The sequence below is a fragment of the Perissodus microlepis genome, chromosome 20 (genome assembly GCF_051167445.1).
Source record: "Perissodus microlepis isolate ML-2025 ecotype Zambia chromosome 20, ASM5116744v1, whole genome shotgun sequence".
Lineage (NCBI taxonomy): Eukaryota > Metazoa > Chordata > Actinopteri > Cichliformes > Cichlidae > Perissodus > Perissodus microlepis.
This window is the reverse complement of record NC_140480.1, coordinates 14,579,062-14,601,780: the sequence shown is the minus strand read 5'-3', so window position 1 is coordinate 14,601,780 and position 22,719 is coordinate 14,579,062. Positions and strand designations below refer to the sequence as shown.

The following is a 22,719-nucleotide window of genomic DNA, read 5'->3' as shown; positions in this document are numbered from 1 at the left end:
AGATTATTTAAATTTAAGGTTTTCCTGCGTATCTAAAAACATACCTGGAAGAATGTGCATTGCATTTTGACAAGCAAAAACTGGTTAAATTGCTTGCTGAAACATTTTCAGCTTAGTTAAAGGGCAATTTTACCCAACTTAATCCTATAGATAGTTTTATCTTAATTTCATGTCCACAATCCCAGTAAAATACAAAGATGTGCTCACACAGAGGATACAGAGAAAAATGCTTTGAAAAAGTCAAAACTTTTGTTGAATCTTGCCAGAAGGTAAACAGTAGAGAAAAGAAAGGTGGCACAGTGAGTATGCAGGTCCCCACCCTATACACAGAACACCCCTAGCTAATCAACAAAAAGAGTCTTTGCCAAATGCCTTTCCTGCCCTCCCAGCTCTGGCTCTGATGCTGTTTCTCTACAAGCATCTGGGTGTGTCAAGCCCAGATCGCTTTACAGGGGTGGCGCTATTACCTGTCTGACAGGCTGAGCCAATCTACACTGCCTGCAAGCACACCTTTCAGGATCCAGGTAATAGGAGGAGGGTTGAGGGGAGGCGCAGAGGAGGCTGAGCTTACTGGGACCTCCTCCTCAGCTGGAGACAGATAAAAATCCATCGTAGACAGAGACAAGACACTTAGAGGGACTTGACCTTCCTCTTAGTGGGCTCCACTACTCTCCCAAACCTCTCTCTCTTTGCTTTTCTCTTTGAATCCTTCCTCTTAAGAAGAAACCAGCCATGTCGTCGACCAGAATGTCCACAAAAGTTGTGCGGAGCAGCTATAGTGGAGGTGGAGCTGGTGGTTTTAGTTTCGGCAGCCGTACAGGAGGAGGAGGAGGAGGAAGACAGAGTTTTTCCTCAAAATCTGTCACTCTAGGGGGCCCAATAATGTCATCATCAACCTCAATGCTCAGATCAGGCATGGCTAGCGGTTATGGTGGTGGTGGTGGTGGTGGTGGTGGTTTCAGTAGTTATTCTTTTGCCTCTGGTGGTGGCAGTGGTCTTAGTTTGGGTGGTGGTGGTGGTGGTGGTTTCAGTGTGAGCGGTTTCGGTGGTGGTGGCGGCGGCGGCGGTTTCGGTGGTGGTGGTCCAGGAGGTTTTGGATCAGTGCCTCTGATCACACAAGTCCAAGTAAACCAGAGCTTGCTGGCCCCCTATAACCTTGAGATCGACCCCAACATCCAGACTGTCCGCACCCAGGAGAAAGAGCAAATCAAGACTCTCAACAACCGCTTTGCTTCCTTCATTGACAAGGTAAGAGTTTCAAAAAAAAAAGTTTCAGGCCGTTTTATTCTTCTCAAGCAGGAGCTACTCTAGTTGCACTGAAAGCTTTGCACACTTCATTGAGAAGGTGAGTGGCACGTTTCCTATCTGATATTGAAAAAGGTTTTGTCTAGCTTTTATTTTAGTCTCACATGTTAGCAGAATGAAAATCCTGAAGCTGGTTTCTAAATTAACCTCATCATATTAGAAAAAGATGTAAAGGCAGGCTTTTGTTGAAAGGGCCCTTGAGCTCATGAAATATTATGCAACAGCTCAACTAAACCTGGAAATGCTAACTGAATGCTGATGAATGTTGAGAAATGCTGGGTGATTTGCTTAAAATTCACCCCTCAAACTAAGCAACATGATGCTCCTTAAAATTTCATTATGAGCACAGCCTGCAAGCTGTCTCTGTGTAGAGTGAAAGCATGGAAACAGTAGAGCGGTCATATCCAGTTACTGCTGCATTATCAGGTGAGGGGAGCGAGGGATCTGGTTATCACTTGTTCCCATGGCAGCAAGAAGTGACAGGCTTTTACTTTAAATTCTCCCACATGCAGTTTCATGTTTAATTAAAGACGATGCATTGATGAGGGACCGTTTCTCTCAGGCAGTAATGGCAAAGTCGCTAACCACACCCTGTATGAGAAAATGCTGAGCTAGCTCTTTCTGCGTGCTACGTGCCACACCTTATCTGTCTTCAAACAGGTAACCTGATCCCATCCTTTGAAGACTCCTTATTTCAAATTTCAAATAAAACGGTATATTACTGCAATAAAGCATCACAAAAACAATCATTAATAGCAGGAAAAAATGGCTTAGCTGTTTAAAGAACATTTTTGTTTAGTATAATATATTAAACTAAAGTATAATGCGTATCGTACATTTGGCATAACAGTTAATATCTTTGGGTGTGACACATTAATTGGTGAGGGTTGAAGCAGGCACGTTCAATCAGTGAAAGTATGCATCCTGGAGGCGAGGGAGCGCTGATGTCAAGTGGTTGGAGGAGGGTGTGGCACCTTAAAGACACACCCAGAAATGGACTTTTGGGCTCTACTGTTTAATCAAACAATGGTTGATCTTCTAAGTCTCACAAACAAGCTCCACAGTGCAGTGTGTCTAGAACAGTCGTGCACTGTGAGGAATTTTAATATGGTTGTTGGCATTGTTTTGCCTGCAAGAGTTTTTAATGTGGGAAAGTTACATGTGATCCATGGACTGATGGATCTCCAGAGAAAAACAAGGCAAGACCTCAAGGCAAGTATTTCTATTCTATGACTGCAGATCTAAATTTGTCAAATTATATCACCATTTAGGTCCGCTTCCTGGAGCAGCAAAACAAAATGCTGGAGACCAAGTGGAGCCTGCTGCAGGAGCAGACCACCACCCGCTCCAACATCGACGCCATGTTTGAAGCTTACATTGCCAACCTGCGCAGACAGCTGGACGGGCTGGGCAATGAGAAGATCAAGCTGGAGTCTGAGCTGAAAAACATGCAGGGACTGGTGGAGGACTTCAAGAACAAGTGAGTTCCCACAAGTCACAATGAACACAGCAGCTGACTTCCAGTAGATGATGCCTGATCGTTTTCAGCTCATTTTTCTTGCATTTTTTGCGACAGATATGAAGATGAAATCAACAAGCGTGCTGGAGTCGAAAATGAATTTGTGCTCCTTAAGAAGGTGAGAATGGATGTGCCATTAAAAAGTTGTCATAATGATGATAGATGATGCATGAATTATCATTTCTGCAAGCGCTGTGACTAATGCAGTCTACTTTATCCTCCTTTACAGGATGTAGATGGAGCCTACATGAGCAAAATTGAGTTGGAGGCCAAGGTTGACGCTCTTCAGGATGAAATTAACTTCCTCAGACTTATCTATGAAGCTGTAAGAAAAAAACAAAACATCGAATGGCACTGTGGCACACACAGATGTGTTTATTTTGTACTATTTTTTTTTTTTTTAATCTTTCAGTTCAATTTTTTTTTAAAAGAACTTGTGTCTTGTTCACAGGAGCTTGCTGAGCTTCAGGGACAGATCAAGGACACTTCTGTCATTGTGGAGATGGACAACAGCCGCAGCCTGGATATGGATGCCATTGTGGCTGAAGTCAAGGCACAGTACGAGGACATCGCCAACAACAGCCGAGCGGAAGCTGAGAAATGGTACCAGTCCAAGGTAGGTAGAGAGAGTCTGCCAAGTCAAATAAAAGTGGATTGGTCTGTGGAATCTGCAATAACACTTGTTCTCAATCTGATTCCTTCAGTTCCAGGAGATGCAGGCCAGTGCAAACCAGGCAGGGGATGACCTTCGTAACACAAAGAGTGAGATTGCTGAGCTCAACCGCATGATTAGCCGCCTTCAGAATGAGATTGAGGCAGTCAAGGGACAGGTAATGCATGTTTCTGCATAGCTGATGAGATTATTTCTTACATATGTGTTAAACATAAATGCTTAACACACAGATAGCATTGTGAATGAGAAATATCACATTTAAAGCTTCTGCTAATTTTCCAACCTCCCAGCGTGTCAACCTGGAGGCCCAGATTGCTGAGGCAGAGGAGCGTGGCGAGCTGGCTGTGAAGGACGCCAAGGCCCGCATCAAGGACCTGGAAGATGCCCTGCAGAGAGCCAAGCAGGACATGGCCCGCCAAGTCCGCGAGTACCAAGAGCTCATGAACGTCAAGCTGGCTCTGGACATTGAGATCGCCACCTACAGGAAACTGCTGGAAGGAGAGGAAATAAGGTAAGAAATAAATAAATAAATAATCCTCTAAAACACAGGAGAAGCTAAACGAAGTTTTCATGGTGACAATGACATTACCAGCTCATCAAATTGTTACATTTTGTTCTTCTTTGTAGGATTGCCTCTGGTGGTGGAAACGCAACCATCCATGTGCAGTCCACAAGCACCAGCTTTGGTATGTATTAACATCTACAGCATTTTGGGCTTTTTTGTTGTTGTTTGTTTTGTATCAGAGTTCCAAAGTTTTACCTAAAAAACTAAATTTAAAGCCTTTCTCCTGACAAATGTGTTCTTCTCCTCACCAGGTGGTGGAAAAGGTGGCGGCGGCGGCGGCGGCGGCGGCGGCTTCGGCAGCGGCGGCGGCTTCGGCAGCGGCGGCGGCTTCGGCAGCGGCGGCGGCTTCGGCGGCGGCTTTGGCGGAGGCTTTGGTGGCGGCATGGGCGGCGGAAGCGGCATGGGTGGCGGAATTGGCGGCGGCGGCATGGGCTACGGTGGCAGTGGCTTTGGCAGTGGCAGCACCTCTAGCATCTCAAAAACAAGAGTCAGCTCATCCTATTCCAGCCGCCGTTAACAGAACCAGTGGCCACCTTCCAATCCATTTTTTCTTCTTCTCTTATTTTTCTTCTCCTCATCATGACCTCCATAAACCCCGCCCTGTCGTTCCCTGCATGCACAGAGCAACCTCAGAAACATATACGCTTGACAAGTCAAAGGCAGCCGATCCATGTAATGGCACCACATACCCAAAGAGAGTTAGAGACATTAAATCCAAATTCAAGCAGAAAGGTACAGAGATTGTTGTGAGCAGCAAAGATGTGAGTCAGTCCTGTCTTTCTTTGATCAGTCAGCCTGGCTGTCTTTTAGTTGTTGGATGTGCTGTTGTGCAGACAAGAGGATCCTTGTAGTGTCAGGACAGAGAATCCTTACAAAGCAACTACTATTGTATACAAAATGGCACCACAGGAAGTTTTCTAATATCTGTCATTTGGTTATGCAGTTTGACATCATCAAAAGCAGCCACATGAAACACTTTCATATTTCTTCTCCTGTGTTAAGAGAAAAATGATTTCTCCACTGCAGTAAATAAATGGTGTTGTGATCATGCTTTACTTCTATTTTCACTCTGAATAATAAAAATGTTTTAAAAAGGATCGGGCTGACTGGAACTGCCAGGTTTATTGGGAATTTGTACCAACAAAACTGAAATAAATCTGTGTTCACATACATTTCCAGATCTTGTTCCTGTGAATTCTTACTATTGTAACATTTGAATGTCCCAAACTTTTTACTCGTGATTAGCTGTAGCGGAAACTGCTGAAATAATACGGTTGATATAACACAACACTAATGTAGTCAAGCAAATAATAGTAAAATAATGGAACATTATTTACATTACATTATACAAATGTAACTGGTTTGCTTAGTTATTATAGAGCAACACAGTGTTAATCTTCAGTTTAATTTTGAAGTGAAAAGTGTTAATAAATAAGCAAACAAGTTGTATTTGTGGATAAGAAACTAGCAAACGGAAACCTCCAAGGCTAAAAATGCAGACACCGCACAAACACACACACACACACACACACACACACACACTGGATTCAATATTTCAAACCTGGATCATATTTAAATTCCACATTATATGACAGAAAAACCAAATAAACCAAACAGGTTTCCTTTATTGTCTTTATAGTGATCTAAAAATACAAAACAAAAAAATAATTCAGCCCTCAAAAGGCTCCTCAAAATGACAGAGCTGGAATTCTCTTTAATATAGGACATTGATATGCAGTGCAAATATGGAAGTGACTCTATAGGCATAATTATATTGTTTCACTTATCCACCTGAAGGTTTTTACTTTGCATACTGTATATCATGAGGGCACTTATTCAAGCCAATGGATGATCAATTGTCTGGCACCATCTGGGACAGATACATGCTAGAAAGATATGTTAAAAACTTATTAAGCTACATTTTCGACAAATTTCGGGAAGCCCTGTGAATATGATATGCGCGCACACCTATGACACGGCAGATATGTGTAAGCAGGTCTGCCAAAAGTTTGACTAAGGTGAGATGAATGCAACAAGCCCGTGCAGAACCGTGAAACAGGAGAGCACACAGGACTACACTGGAGTGGTGACTGGGTGTGGCATGATAGATGTTTGTGTCTGCAGTAGAGGCTTGTAAAATGGGGCTAAAAATCAGGAGCATCAGTAAAGCAATCTGCAATAGTTCACAATATGAGTGATCCCCACAGTATCAGTACTGCACATTTGCTTTGTTCTTTATGTAAACTTTTCCTTGGCAGCAGCCAAGAAGATAAGGAGCCTTATGTTAACAAAGCTGCACTTCCTGATTGAAAGCAGTACACAGGGCCCTCCACTACCTTCATTAAATGCTGTGCATTGCAGCCTAGCTCTGCTGCAGCACTGCAGCACATATTAGACTGATTGGAGTTTCCTCACTTTCCTATTTTCTTTAACTGGGATATCTTGTGTGCCACAATTTCACTGCTTTCTTTATATTATCAAGTTTTCAGCTTTATTGTGTGTATATTTTAGTACTTAAACTGTAACTTCAAAAGAGATAAAACTGAAATAGTTTGGACTGTTGTGGGTGTTTTCATCCTTTTTTTAATGTTCATGATTGAAGTTTTAAGAAACAGTGTTGTTACCCTGAACCTCAGACTGTGGACTAATGATGGAGGGAGCCCTCACCTTTTGAAATCTGCGCTACCTGCACCTTTATAAGGAGGGAAAATAATCAAAATAAATCCATCTGTTTTAATTCCACCAGTGCACACATTTGTCCTGATCTGAAAATAGGTGCATATCAAGCATATCGCAGTCTGACTCACAGCAAAGTTTTGTCTCTGGAGCGGCCAAGCACTCAGCTGTAAACCAAAACAGAGCAAACTCATAAACTTCACTTTGTCTCATGCTACAGCAGAGAGACTGTCCTGAAAGCATTATAAAGAAAAATTGGGACATTATTGGGACAGGGTGGGTGAGCATAGATATTGTTGTGCTTTGAATAGTGCTACGGGCAAAAGCTACGTGGATGCGCATCATAGTGATGAATCAACCATAAGAGTATCAGGTATATAAACCTTTGGCTTTGAAACCAGAGGTGGGGATTAAGTCAGTCAACTCAAAATAAGAGAAGCACATGGATTTTTGCCCTTAAGGTCACCAGTTACCTTAGCCTCAATGAGTAAACTAAATAAAACAGTCATGAATATATCCTAGAAGTATTCCTACAGAATGTCAAACACATGCCCAATCATCACCATCAGAATTCCCTATGAAGGTGAGATCTGCTGCTTCTTGTTCCAACTTGTTGAGTTGCTGTTATCCACCACGGCTGCAGTCTGTGACATCCTGCAGATGGATGACGATTCCCTGAAGAAACGTTACTTCCAAGGTTAGTTTGCTCAATCCTCATTGATCAATGAGGATGAGGTACATCAAGTAAGGTAGACTGCAGATTGGGATGACCAGGAAATAAAGCTGCATTTAAATGTTTGATTTTTTTAATGGCCAGCACAGTGAGTTGAGTTAACTGCTACTTTCAGCTCTTTGAATACAAGATAATTTTGTAGATCAGTCAGACATGAGGATGAAGTATTGGCTCACAATTAGAATACAAATGAGCTTGCAGTGTCCCTCAGTTTTACACAGTGACACATAATTTCAAAAAACTACAATAAGATGTTAGCAGACAAAATGTCCATCATTTATATACATTCTATAGGAAAACCTGCCCGAGGATGTAAGGCTCCTCCTCAGCTCTTTTCTAGAAGGGTGACGAGGATGCCCCGTCGGTGGTCCTTCTTGGGCTCTCGTTCTCTGGGGGGCCTCTAGATGTCTAGGGCCTGGATCTCCTCCATGCCTGCATCATGTCCTGGAAAGCAGAGCTTTGGCTCCCCACACCTACTATTAGATAGTTACATGGAGAAACCTTCTGAATACAAGTGCACTCGCGCACACGGGTGTTCACAGACACACACCATCTTCCTTGGCTGCTGCCTCTAAGCATATCGACCATTGACGGTCTTGTGTGCTGCTCAGTAGGCATCTAGGTTGTTGCTTTGGTTTCCTTACCGTGTTGTTCTCTCTTTACTTGTTTTCTTTTAGTCTCCAGCTGATTTTTAGTGTCTTTTCGCTCTGTACCTTTTCACCTGTTTTTCTTTCCTTCTCCGTTTCCTGAACTTCTCTTGACAAGGTCTTTCCCTTTCCTATCCACCAGTCATGTCTGTTCCAATTGTAATAACTTAAAAGTAAAAAAAAAAAATCAAATAAATACTAAAGATCAAACAAGTGGAACAGTGTGGTAAAGCCATAATGATCCACTTGGGAAAATAAAATCTGTTGGGTATTTTTATTGGCCTTCAGTTCTGATTATACAGTGCTGGATGGGACAGGCAAAAAAGGGGGGAAAGTATTATTATTATTATTATTATTATTATTATTATTATTATTATTATTATTATTATTATTATGTGTAAGATATGACACTTCAGGTATAAGCCACCACTGAGTACCTTTGTTCTTCATACCTGTAATGCTATACTGCCCTCTACTGAAACTAAACTGAAACCACAATAGAAAACAGACAGTTTCTTTTATTTTTTTATTGAAATGTTTTTTTTTTTCTTGAAATCAGATGACAGAAGTGATAAAAAAAAAACAAAGATAAACACAACAGTGTAAATGATTAGGATCATTATGAAATGAAGAGAGTAACATTGCACAATATACCCATATTTGTTGTGAATACATGACACAAAAACATACAGAAAGACAAATACGCCCATGTAAAGTGACTGTAACTAGCTTTTAACCATAAACCCCTGTACTTATGAACCTGATCTTGACTTTGTCACACGCGTCTGTTCCCACTGACAATTCAGTGATAAGAAAAATAAAGTGTTATTAAATGTGAAAGGAGTCTTGGACTGAAATCTTCTAAACTCTTTGTTAATTAGCATTTCCTTTCCAAACATTCTGACACAGGACGTGTCAGATAAAAACCTTGAATTAAAGCTATACTCAATAAAAAAAAAAAAAATTTCATCCTTACTGAAATGAGCAGACACCGCTTCAGCGTAACAAACAAATGTTGCAATGTTGTTATGTTAAGTATGAACTGCTTCCTGTACTTGTATTTTATTTTGTTTGCCTTTCATTCTAAATGTGGTTTAAGTTATTACAAACACCACAGGTCATTGAACAGATAATATCCACAAGCGCCAGTTCCAACATAACATTTGTGCATTTCCTAAAGCTTACTTACATTTGAATCACAAATGCATTTTACGTGCAACCACACTTGCAAACACATTTGTTTTCATTGCATAGTGAAGATACCAAAGTAATCCACAATGAAAGAATATTACTCTTATCGTTACTTCTTACAGACTCTAGTTTTCCTATTGTCCTGTAGAGGCCGCCATACAAAATAAAGCTGCCCTGTATTGAAATGCATTTTAACTGCAATACACATCAGATGCACCAAAAACACTTTTAAGATGTTATATGACAAATTTTCACTTTGTGCATATATTATACCTAAACAGTTGAAGGGATCTACATGGCTGTCATACTAGGGTGGTCAGGGTCAAAGGTCATGATCTCCATGTGGATCAGACCTGATTGGAAAGAAAGAAAGGAAAGCAGTGTTAAAAAAATATGACTGAAATTTGGATAGTATTAGAATTCTGTTCATTTTACACACACACACACACACACACACACACACACACACACACAGTACTCATAAATTATGTCTTCACATGTTGGCAACGTTTCCATCATCTCCATTCTCCAACATAACACCTGCACTTACTCTTCCACTCGCCAATAGCGAGCTCCAGGCTCTCGAAGGAGTCGTCATAGGGCTCAGAGTCTGGTTCGCAGTCTGGGTCGTGATATTCAGCCACGTAAGGGTGGGACAATCCCTGCTTAGTTGTCAGCCTGGCCTCAGGATCCAGAAGCAACATCCCCTCCAACAGGTCTATAACTGGATGTATCAAGACACAAAACACTTTAAAGCTGATTTTTTTTTAATTCAAAGATTCACTGCAGTAAAATCTACTCATCCCACATGTAAAATGTGCGTCACTGGATTCCGCAGCCACGCTCTCCATATACACATACTTGAAATATCTGGTTTGAGCTTTAATCTAAGTGGAGTGTGAGGGAACATCTTTGTAAATAAAACTATTCAAGATTTCAGATGTGAATAAAATAAAGCAGCCCACCATTGTCATCCAAGCCTGGAAAAGCTTCCTTGAAGTTTTTCTTCTTTTGTGGAGGGAGACCTAGCACATATGATTGTGCCTGAAACACAAATTTGTTTCCATGTTAGAGCTTTATAAAACAGAAAAGATCAGCAGCAACAGCCAAACTAAAATCTCTGCAACACATGGAGAGTGTAAAAAGTAAGGCACGCAGACAAAGCCCTTCCAGAAACAACTGTCGCAGCTCCACAGCCTTTTAAAAACACCAGACTGCAAAACTCACATCTTTACTCTGCATCTTCTGCACCAGGGAGGAGTCTGGAGTCCCTGTTAGACGGAGGATCTTCTTCAGCTGATCGATACCTGAACAAGCTCATTAAGAAAGGCTGTGAATATTCAACATGCACGAGGTAGATCTGTTGGCAGAGTATGCTTGCCAGCATTAGCTGAAAGCACTCTCAAATAAATACGGCTTCAAAACACTAACATGGTGCTAGTGAAGCTTTAAAATACAAAGTCCAAAACGAATGGTCAATAGCACGATGGCCGCATCCATCCTTTATGTACAGTAGATCATTTATCTATGGTAAAAATCCAGTTACCTTAAAGACTTCCTATTGTGTCCAGTTCTCTGGGAGCTTTTCATTAAAATGTTTAAGGTAAGTATTAAAGCTTGCTATGTTCTTAGAAGGGAGGCCAGATTTCATCATCACATACTCAAGAGTTCAGTGCTGTCCTACCTCAAAAAGGACTGTTAAAAAAATATATCTTTGTTGTTCCCGTCTTGTCTTTTCTTCCCTTATCATCATTATTATTATTACTACCTTATTAAAAGTTTTAGCATTACACTTGAGTGATGGATTTAATAGATAGAAAACTGACTAAATATTCCTGCAAACATCACCAACTCTTGAGTCATGATTGGGGCAATGACATAATATAGACGTAGATTTTAGCGATAACCTACTCTCAGCTTTCTGGTCATCGAGACACCAGGAATAACAAACTTTTACAGTGCTTCACCTGACTTTTTTTTTTTATTTCCTTAACATTCAAATAAAAAGAAATCATGCTGGGTTGGGTCTCCCATAACTGAGCATACAGAGTTTCATTAAAATGTGTGTGGATACTGTCCTGTCCTCGGAAAAGCACCTGGCCAGTGATCATTTCAGCCAGTATACAGGCAGCTGACCAGACATCCACTGCAGAGGAGAAGAGTTCAAAAAAGGACCTGAGTATTAGCACATTGTAGCATGTTGCAACAGTCTGTTTATATCTTAAACAAATAACTATTTGCTTTGAAGGTAAACAACATTATTACCTGTCTGGCTGTAGTGCATCCAGTTAAATATGACCTCTGGTGCTCGGTACCACCGTGTTACAACGTAACCAGTCATTTCACTCTCTGTATGTCTTGCCAGGCCAAAATCCAGAATCTGAGATCAAAGATATTTTGTTGCATCTTCATCTACAGTTAAAATGAAATGCTTTGCCTATTTTAAGCATGAATGAGAGGATGGTAAAATTATTTAAAGATCAAAAATCTAACTGCTACATCTTTTTTTATTTTAACTCCTGATTTTGACTGTATACTGCTTTTTTTCTTTCATCTTACCTTTAATTCACAGTTCTCATTCACAGCGAGATTACCAGGCTTCAGATCCTACAAGACATTAAGTCATTAAGTCAGTGTATTACAACCTTAGAAAAATGAGCAGTTAATACAAAAAATAATACAGAAAAACCCAAACAGTTCAACATGTTGGGAAATAACACTCTGAATGGCTTCTTTACTTAGAGATAAAGGAATGTTTGCATCCTTTTTGGGTATTTCTCTCATTTCTCTAAGATATAACTCCTTGTTTCCTCCATTGGCCTGTTGTGACCTGGAAATCAGTCAAGTCGGTGTGTGGTCATTAAAGATGTTCAAAGAGAAGGCAAATGTTAAAGGAGGAGCTATAAAAAAGGATGCACAGGGATGGGAAAGAGGCCATGTTTGTATCAGGTAATGTTTCTTCTGTTTAGTGGGTCATTCCAAGAGCTGTGTACAACTTGTACTTACAGTTTTACCTTAATGCTGGTAAAAAGCAATGACATCTCAGAATTGTCTACTTTTCATTTTCAGGCATGTGGAAGAAAATTATTTCTGAAACACTGCCAAAACACAGAGCTCTCAGGACGATGTATTTAAATGTAAACACAAAAAACGATCACATGTTGCCTTGCAAGACTACTTGCATGAAATGAGTTACTAATCCCTCTTTTATTACTCTTAATTATTTTGCTCCATTTATTTTTACGTAAACACAATTGTATATTGATACTTTGGGTTAGGTAGCTTCATTCTGAATGCCTTTGAGCATATTTTAAAATGAACCTGAATTATTAGATTCCTCAAAGACAGTAGGCCTCAAAAATGAAAAACGTGCATTTTCTTTCAGTCTGGCATGAAAGTTGAATGAAAATGGCAAAATAGTATTTTTCCTCATTTTAAGTCTTAGAATTTCATGTTAAAAAAATATTAATACAATCCAACTTTATCTATCCATCCAGTCGCTTCCGCTTAACCTTTCCAGGATCGCGGGGCGCTGGAGCCTATCCCAACTGTCATAGGGTGAGAGGCAGGGTACACCCTGGAGAGGCTGCCAATATGTCGCAGGGCTAACACATAGAGACAACCATTCGCACTCACTCATTAACTCATAGATTCACACCTATGGGCAATTTAGATTGACCAATTAACCTATCCCCACTAACTGCATGTCTCTGGACTGTGGGAGGAAGCCGAAGTATCCGGGGAGAACACGGGCAGAACATGCAAACTCCACACAGAAAGACCCCGGGCTGATGGTGGAATTGAACTCGGGACCTTCTTGCTGTGCAGCAACAGTGCTAACCACCGTGCTGATCCAACTTTATACCATTCAGAAATTTCGACTGGTTATCTTTTTTTAATGTGAAGTTTATGCTCTAATGCCATTATCTATGTCTAAACTCTGGACTGTAGCTTTAAGGCTAACTGTGCCTGTGTGACAAAGTATAAATATGCCAAAATCACTTCACTGGACCATTTTCAGAAACATAAAGTCTCATTTTACCCAATGTACCCAATGTAAATGCAAAATTGAGGACTGGAGTCAACTGAAGTAGATCAGTGTGAAAAGGGTTACTAAGCTCTTCTTGAAACTATTTTCACACATGCACTCCAGCCCTAAACCTTTCTACACTTTACCCGACCCGATAGCACAGTAATTGTCCAGTCCTGCAGTGTGATAGAAGGGATAAATGTGAAAAATATCTGGATCTACCAGTGGAGAATACTTTGAAACATCCAAGGAGATGCAGGCCACTGTCATCTCAGTAAAGAGTTCTGAAAGATCTGAAAATAGGTTAGGAATTGTCATGAAGTCTACTCCCATGCGACTTTTTAAAATATTTTTTGATTCAGACACTGCTGTCAATAAAAAATGAGGTGTAATGTGTTAAAAACAAGTAGAAAGGCTGAGTTGTTAGACCACATACTACATGGGTGCTAACACTATGAGCAATGAGTCCTAAGTTTCATTATGCTGGCTGTAGGTCTCTGTCCTCTTTGCTAAAAAAAAGAAACAAAACAAAAACAAAAAAACAATGACACTGACCCAGGTAAGGTAGTTTCTGCTGAATATTTCCAATCTGTATGCTAAGCTAACTAAACTGTTAGCTAGCTCAAACGTCATACTGGTCCAGCATGAAGGTAAAAAAGTAGATTTCCCAAAATGCCAAACTATTCTTCTAACAGCACTTTAGAGCCAAACATGATTCTGAGTGAGAATGCGGTAAGTCTGGTAACATTCAGTAATGTTCATATACCCACCCGATGAATGATCCCTGCAGAGTGAATGTACTGTGAAGAAAGAGAAGAAACAGTTTACACCCACAGTATAACACAGCATGTGTCATGTTTAATATAGCAGGCAGTTGCACAGATTTACTACTCTGTAAATAAAGCCTCCACCCGCACCAGCAAACCCAGTTGCTGCGATGTCACAGAAGCACTGTTAACAAGAAGAAAACATCTTGCGATCAAAGATTCTGGCAGTTAAAGTCAAAGACACAAAGCTGGCATTGTTTCCCACTTTGAAACCAGAATTCCATACAGTATCCTGGTTACACATTGACGAGCATTACATGAGAAGCATACGTAAAGCTAACTCAGTCTAGCATCCATTAACTGAACAGGCTGGGTGTGCTCTGAGTGTTTAAAATAAACACAGTTTACATTTAAATAATATAGACTGAATTTAGAACAACTTAGTAAGTCCAGAGAACTGATTCCCCAATCTTAATTTGCAAGATTTATTTCAGTTTGTGTCGCAAAGAATAAAGATTTAACAAAGGTTTAACAAATATGCCAGACACCATATTTATATACAGTCCTCCATTTTCAGTGGTGATTGGAAAGTTTTCTGACAAGTAGTTCATGGCCAGGTGAGGCCGATTAAGCAGATAAAAGGTCAGGATTTGATTTGGTAGCTGTTCACTGGACTTAGGCTGAACACAGTAAACCTGTCAGAGAAACATCGAAAACCAACAATCTGGTTCATTCTTAAAATGTAGGAAAACACTCAGCTCAGTGACAGCAAAAGGCCCGAGAGGACGATGACAACCACGGTCTGAAGACGTAGAGACTGGTCATGTTTCTCAGTAAATATCTGAGAATACAGACTTAAGCGAATACATTCATTTCGTCATGTTAGGAAGCTGTCTTTCTTTTTCACTCTGCATGTTTCACCTTGTGCTGCTGCTGCAGTCTTTTATTACCTTAAAGCATTCAGTTCAGACTTGTTACTTGCTGACTGCGGCACAGTGGTGCAGCGGTTAGCACTATCGCCTCACGACAAGAAGATTCATGCTTTAAACTGGAGCTTACACATCCTCTCTGTGCTTGTGTGAATTTCCTGCAGGGACTCTGGGTTAATCCGACAGATCTCAGACATGCATACTGGTCTAATTAGCAATTCTAAATTGGCCGTGGCAGATAGAGTGTTTGAAGTGTTTAGCCTAAAGCACTTTGACTGGAAAGAAGTACTAGAAAAGCAATATATAAATGTCAGTCTATTCTATTCCATATACTCTAAGATCTAGCAATTAATTCTTGTCCTCTGTGAGCGACATGAGTCTGAAACCTCTCCATCGACCAAAAATTATGCATGGCTACAAGGGAGGTTAGCTGATGGTTTCTTCAACCTTAGGTTCTTGTCTTCAGTAGTATTTCAGCTTGTACAGTAATTTTAACTCTTTTAAAACAAAACTTTTATACAATGTCTCTTATAGTGGACAGCAGAACTTACTAACTCCTATTTGTGAGTGAGACAGATGTATAGCCGTCTGGGGATGATGTTGAGGAGGGCCAGAGCAAGAAGGTGAAAGCTCAGAGGACAAACCAGCTTTCAGGGAGACTGAGCAGGGATAAAGTGACTGCACCCAGCACCCATTGTGGATGAGAAGCAATTTGTGAGCAGGGACAAGAAAACAGAACAACACTAGCAACAACCACAATGACCGCAGGCAGTCTGATTACATCAGGCAGTAGTTATGCAACCACGTTGCCTGGTTAATTAAATAATAATAATAATAATAACAACAATAATAATAATAATTCTTCAAGATTTGGCAGTCGATCAAAGTGACCAATCGTCTTAACGTCCTTGATAAGGGTAAAAAGAATAATGTCTGCAGGGGAGTCAAACTTACTGCTGTCAGGTGAAGTTATGGAGGAGTAGGAGGGTGAAAGCTGTACCTCCCCTTTCTTTATCAATTCAATGTTAAACCTACTATAATTGAGTTTTTAACATGAAAACAGAACAACACTGCTTGCAACTAGCAAAACACTAATTAGACAATCTGGCTTTTAAAAAGTCACAGCATATAAACCACAGGGAGGCGCTCATCTCTGAAAGCTCATATGTTCATATCTATGGCATGACTTGGATCCAGATATACTGGGTCCTAGTTATAGACAGTACAATAAGTTGAGGCAGATTCTTCAAGATTACCCATATGGAAAAGAAATAGTAAAAACTTATAAAAGACTTGCATAAGATGTGGCCTACTTCATATAGTGAATCATATAAGGCTTATATGATTTACTCATGAGAGTGGCCACTTTCTCATTACTTTCATATATTGTTTTAGTAAGTATCCAAAACATACAAGTTTCATTTATATAATTTTTCAAGGGATCTTATATCGGTTTTCACTCTTGTATGCTTTTCATACAGGTTTCACACAAGACAGATACAAACTTTATAAGATTTGTATATATCTTTTCCATAGGCAAATAGCCATTTTCAACCTGCCGTCATGATTTTATTAAGAATTGACGTCAGCATGGAAAGAAGTGCACCTCAAAAAGGAGCACCTCGCAGCTCACCTTTCCACAAGGGTTACACAACACTGGCACTGTCACTGCTTTCATCCCTCGCTGCTTAACTGAGAGCGAGATGACGCTCCAGCAAACACTTTCAGCTCAATGTATCACACTTAAACAGCCTCCCGACTGAGAAAATGTTATAGTCTTCATTAAGCCACTGATAATAATCAAGGAAGCACTCACCTTCAAGCCTCTTAGAAGCTGGTAGAACAGGTATGTGACGATGCGATTGCTTAATCTCTTGGTCTTCATAATGTGGCCCAGATCCTGGGCTACGAAGGGCATTACCATATAACTAGAGGGAAAAGAACAAGAGTGAGAGGCCAGCAGCGGTTTACAAACAGACAAACACACAGACAATGTAAACCAGCATGTGGGGGGTGTGACACATTTACCACTGTGTCGCGCCCCCTCTTCCTGAAACAAATGTGTTTAGAAATGTGGAAACTGAAATGAACAGCAGTGACTTTGCAAAGTGAAATGTTTTTAAATTTTCCTGGCACTGTTTGCTGTGATGCGTTTTAGTCTCATAATCTTTTTTAGTTTCAGTTCATGCTTGGATGTTACTGTTATCTCATGACCTCAGGATCTGTGCCTTTTCCCCACCTTCGTCCCGTCTCTGAGTGAGTGTCTTTGTCCCCCTGTGTATGCTGTATAGTCATAGCCTTCATGTCTCAGTGTTTGCTGTGTTTTGGTTATTCCCTGTCTGTGGCGGGGCACAGTCCGCAGTGCCGCTGCAGGGAGATGGATGCACCTCGCCGGCATAAAAGGCTGTGCTATCTGTCAGAATGATGTTGTTGTTGTGGTGTATGTGTCAGCTGTGAGCTGTGGAGCTGTAGCCGAGTGTGTGAACAGCAACCAGAAGGAAAAAAAAAGTGTGAAATGCTCAAAAGCATGAAAGTGTGGTCATCGGGTCTGTTGTGGTATTGCTACACTGTCACTCTTAGCAGGTTTTCTCTTGTCTGTTCATCAGACAGACAGCAGTCAGTAAACAAGTGCTGTCAGTTAAATGTAGTGAGATTTGGAACAGTACTGCAGCTGTAACTCATGTGTGTATGTTATATGTTTTTATTTATCTGTTGTTTTGCATTTCATTGTATTATTTTGTGTATTTTTTGTCAGGACTACATTGTTGTACATTGTCTTATGGTTTGCTCAAATTTTTATTTATTGTTTTTGAGATGAAAGGTAGCCTCCTGGCTAAGTCTGGCATATTTACATTGATACATGTTCAATAATACGCAAAGTTTTTAAGCAGAGGTTTGCTCTCTGTTCATTGTCCTGCATTCATTATCTTCACCTGTCGTTAACTGCTTTCAGCTGCGTCTTCTCTTTTGCATCAACTTTGGCCATTGGCTGCTTTTTCACATATTTTCAGTCCAGTCCTTATAAGTGACTGGACTGAAAATGAGCACAAAAGCAGAGGAATGCTTTTTTGTTCGTTAAGTCACCTATGAGCCATTCAGGCATTAAAAAAAGTCACCTATCTCAAACCAGGATGAATTAGTATTGTGTCTACACATAACAGACAACTGAGCAAAGAACCTATTTTAAATTGTTATAGGAACTAGCAACCTGTCACAAAGTGCATTATATGCTCTAATGTTTTAGTTGAGCTAAAACATTAGCTCAACTAAAACGTGTACAATGTACAAAGTAGAGCTTTGAATGCCCTTCAAGAAGCCTGGAGAACTATTCCTGAAGACGACTAAAAGAAAGCTTATCTAAGAGAGGTCAGGCTGTAAATGCTGAGTTATTTTCATGTCTGTTGATTAATAGGCCCATGCTCTGATTTCCTCTACACAGCTGTGCCTGCTTTAAATCTGCTTCTGTCTGAGAGCCTGAAGATCCTGGCCATTTAATATTATTTTTCCAGTCCCATCCTTGCATACTGAGAAGTACCCACACTCTCTGAATGATATTATGTACTGTAGATGATGAAACACACAAATTGATAGCAAAATACACTGAGGGACATTTTCTTAAACTGTTGAAGTTGCGTCTTACACAGTTTGTCACGATCGTGAAGCCCTTTCCAATCTTTACTCCTGACAGACTTGCACTCTTTGGGATTTTTTTAACACAGTTGTGTTACTGACCTGTTGCCATGACAGTGTCAGATGTTTCACCCCATATGTTTTTAACGTTATAGATACATACTTTGCTGAAATGTGTTGCTAGTGTCAAAATCAGGTAATTCTTTCTTTTTACATGCATCAGGTCCCAATCAGCCCAAATAGCAAAGAGAAATTAAAGATGCATGTCATGAAAGAGTTCGGGTCTTAGGAGGTTAATAATCAAAATTACTTACTTTTAGCATCTGATATATTGTGTTTGTATTATTTTGGGTTTAAAACACAGAGTTTGTAAGTCACTGCATTCTGTTTTTGTTCAAATCAACAGAGCTGAATAGCGCATTTGAAGCTTTTTACATGTGGAGACACAGTTGGACAACTGCTAAAAAGACAGCCAAAACAAACAAGAATCAGCTTGCTCTCACACTAGCGTTTTTCAACTTTTCACACATCCATCCACACACACGTACATGCACGCGCACACATGCATGCGGGGTCTCAACAAGTTGCAACAACTAGTGGGAGAATGCTACTCCTGACTTTCAACTTACAAGGTTTGGAATTTCTCCAGTGTGGGGTCAGGTGTGAAGACATTAAGAAGGCAGATCACCTTTAAGGAAAAACACAGTGAGGAAATTAGTAAAACACCAATAGCTCAAGAACAGACTTACAGTGTATGAAACACTTCAGGAGCTCTATATTTGTCAGGGGGTCACACACAGTTCAGTGTTAGTAGTAGGATAGGAGGTAAAATCTACTAGTTCTGGGTTCTGGGTTTTTGTGACTTTGTGACTCCTGTTTTCAAAGCTGTAAATAAAAGTAACATCTTTGTTACAATGAGTCATTGAACATCAAAGGGATCCAACTTTGAACATCTTTGCACTATCTAAAAATAAAGTGTGATGATTAGAAATTGTTAAAAAAAAAAGCTTGAATTAAAAACAACAACAACAACAAGTGATTCACATTTTTAAACATGTTTCCACATGTCAATGGAAGCAAAGCTGAAACTCATTTAAATATTTTTCAAGGAAAATACTGAGCGATGAGGGTTCTACCAATACACAACAGTCTCAGCTCATCAAGGCCCACTGATGAGATTATGGGGCTTTTGTTGAAGGGTCAACAAAGTGTGCTTATCCTCAAAATTGACCTTTTTTTCCAGACAGGAGAAAAAAGAGCAAAGGTTATAATTAACTCATGTGTATCTTTCCCAACAGATCACTTTGACAGCACTAATTTGATATACTAGAGTTCTTCTAATGTCATTCAAATTACAAATTTACAGCTTAGAAAAATGACAAATTCAGATGTTTCTGTCATGCTAGAGTCTGACCTTGCTGTCTGAGTAAGGATTAAGCATAAGCACCTACTGTATGACAGGGATTATAATGCTTCATGTTAATAAATCATCTTATTTTCATTGACTTTTCTTACATTTTCATGCTGTATGTGGCGGAGCAGCCTGAGCTCTCTGTAGGCCCGCGTGGCGTGGATGAGGGACTGAAAAGGCCGGTAGAGCTTCTTGATGGCCACCTTCTCCTTGGTCTTCTGGTCGATGGCAGAGCTAAATGGGACCAACCACAGGCTCATAGATTGAAAACACAGTGGCCATTGTAATCTAGCACTGCTATTAATCTGTACTAATTTCGGCACTAAATATTCTAATCTAATCTAAAAAAAAGCAGTGAGCTGATAAAGTCATTGAACTAATAGAGTCATACATTGACACAACAACAAATACAATACATATATTTCACATGGCTGACCAATCCATTCATTAACTAAACACTGATAAGTATTGCTGCTGTTTGGAAATGTGCTCTGAATGAGCCATGAAAATTTCCCAAACATAGAAATGAATGTTTGATCCATATGTTGCCCATATTTGCAGTTTCCTATGCAGGACATCTGGTTTTGACTGACTGTGGTTTCCTCAAATCCATTGCAGGTCTGCCTTATATATGCCAGCGGTCGGGTGTGTTGGGATATTTGGGCCACATGTGGTCCAAATAACACTTACCAGCGCTGTACTGCACCGTAAGTGCCTAAAAAATAACCCAGAATAGGTCCAACCCTAACATCACTATCTTGTTTCATAATGTTACCTTGTGTTACATTACATTATGTTATTTTACATTAGGTTATCTTACATCAGGTCATGTTACGTAATGCAACATTACATTGTTAATTGCATTAGCTTACATTATGTTATGTTGCCTTTGATTATGTGACCTATTTATCTGTAAAGCCAGAAATGCAGCGTTCGAAAAGTATTCACGTATTCTGCAACACTAACCAAAATCTTTAAGATAATATCAGTAATACGATTCTGTCTGTCAATAGCTTATCATTAGGCAGAGCCACGTCTGGGATATCCTGGATTCCTGCAGGCTGGGTTCTTCTGTGTTAGTGGAGAGATTCTTGTCATATCAGAGAACCTGCATTGACTTGCTGAGTGGCCTCAGGGGGACAATTGTGTTTCTGTTAACAGATGAGAAAGCCAGCTAGACCCATTCAGGGAGCGAAATGAATTTCCAAGAAATTCAGAAACCTTAGTGAAAAACATTTCAAGACGATCATTTAAATATATTCAGACTAAGCAGAGAGAAATGAAGCCACACTAAGCTGTTTTTAAAACGCAACATTACCTAATGGAAAATCATTATATTACCACACACTTTAACATGTTTACCAGTTTTCCAAATCATTTATGATTGTTGGAGTTGGGTCTTTTTGTTATTTTTGTTGTTTTTACATTTTGTGTTTAAAAACGCCATAATAAATACTTCCCTAGAGGGGAGGAATTCGTTGTTGGTACTAAACCACGTCAAATAATAGTTTAATATGTTTAGCCTTTTATGGCAGTTTTAAACTTAATCGTAGGCCACCAAAAGACCACCAAAAACACAACAAAAACAACTTTATAGTTTTCTGTACACAGTAGGGAAAGGAGCGATACAAATTATGTCTGCACTGTCGCCATCGCCCGGGTAAACTCACCACACTGTCCCGTAAGCTCCGGAGCCGATGGCCTGCAGGTTCGCGTATCTATGCGGGACGTCCCACGTCGTTTTCTGGATCTCCATTCTGTGGAAACCCGGTCTCACCGGGGAATCCTTCACTGGAGACTCCATGGCGCTGTTTTGTTTTGTTTTCCAGTCGGGTTTTGACCAAGAAAGTTCTTTACGGCCTCGGTCTTGCAACCTGACAGGTGAACTCTAGGGTAGGATCCGCATAGAGACACGCCCACGCGTCCTAGTAGCCTGCCCCCGGTCACGTGAGCAGCTGAATCGAGGGTTATCGGCTCGTGCCTGACCTGTAAAACCACATATACATTTTCAGCCGAGCCAAAGCTGGTCCTTTATATATGCCACTGTGACACCACCATGTTTTGCCTAAGCGGCACCGAATGGAAAACCCACATACCGGGTAGGCCATCGCCCGCTGCATTGATCAGAGTGCGCTGTAAGGGAAGAGAAGGTGCTGCTCGTTGTAACAGATAACGGGGCCAACATCATCGAGACTGTTCGGCAGTAGCGGTTTTTGATACGGGGCGGCATCACGGGCAAAAATAAATAAATAAATAAAATTGCTCGTACTCATGCTGCCCCGACATCAGCCAGCGCATATTGGGAATGGCATAGGCACCGATCGGTTTTCTATCGCCCATTTGCTGGGAGGAAGGGCGCCCTCCGTTTGCGAGGTGCGCCTGCTGCTTGCGGCACAGGGAGGAGAGGGCGGGGGAGCAGCATCTAATAACCAACTCGCAAAATAAAACAAAAATAAAAACAAAACAACAAACACGAAAACACCAAACATTGTAATACAGACTTCTAATTTGCACCGATGTTTTTTCGAAATTCTAAAAAGTCCAAGCAAAAGTGAGCGCGAGAGCCCTCGGTGCGCCTACTTGCTGCTGAAGTCAAAGTAAACTTTATTGTCATCTCCGCTACATAAGTCCAGTATATAGAGA

At 40.5% G+C, this 22,719-nt stretch overlaps 2 protein-coding genes across 2 annotated transcripts; one reads left to right on the top strand and one right to left on the bottom strand.

Moving 5' to 3' along the window:
- Positions 1 to 617: 617 nt before the first annotated feature.
- LOC146364280 (keratin, type II cytoskeletal 8-like) lies at positions 618 to 5,234 on the top strand. The gene is made up of 9 exons (XM_084918303.1): positions 618 to 1,248; positions 2,577 to 2,785; positions 2,882 to 2,942; positions 3,054 to 3,149; positions 3,276 to 3,440; positions 3,529 to 3,654; positions 3,788 to 4,008; positions 4,125 to 4,183; positions 4,314 to 5,234. Exons 1-9 carry the CDS (start codon positions 733 to 735, stop codon positions 4,577 to 4,579), a joined length of 1,719 nt encoding a protein of 572 aa, XP_084774429.1. The 5' UTR covers positions 618 to 732; the 3' UTR covers positions 4,580 to 5,234.
- Positions 5,235 to 8,661: 3,427 nt separating this feature from the next.
- On the bottom strand, positions 8,662 to 22,458 carry LOC146364279 (mitogen-activated protein kinase 14A). Its single transcript, XM_084918305.1, has 13 exons — positions 22,173 to 22,458; positions 21,747 to 22,062; positions 20,181 to 20,310; positions 19,295 to 19,353; positions 16,852 to 16,963; positions 14,110 to 14,139; positions 11,869 to 11,916; positions 11,575 to 11,689; positions 11,384 to 11,455; positions 10,537 to 10,616; positions 10,275 to 10,353; positions 9,860 to 10,033; positions 8,662 to 9,662 (listed from the first exon to the last, which is right to left on the bottom strand). The coding sequence occupies exons 2-13, from the start codon at positions 21,878 to 21,880 to the stop codon at positions 9,601 to 9,603; spliced, it is 1,095 nt and encodes a 364-aa protein (XP_084774431.1). The 5' UTR covers positions 21,881 to 22,062; positions 22,173 to 22,458; the 3' UTR covers positions 8,662 to 9,600.
- Between the last annotated feature and the right edge of the window lie 261 nt (positions 22,459 to 22,719).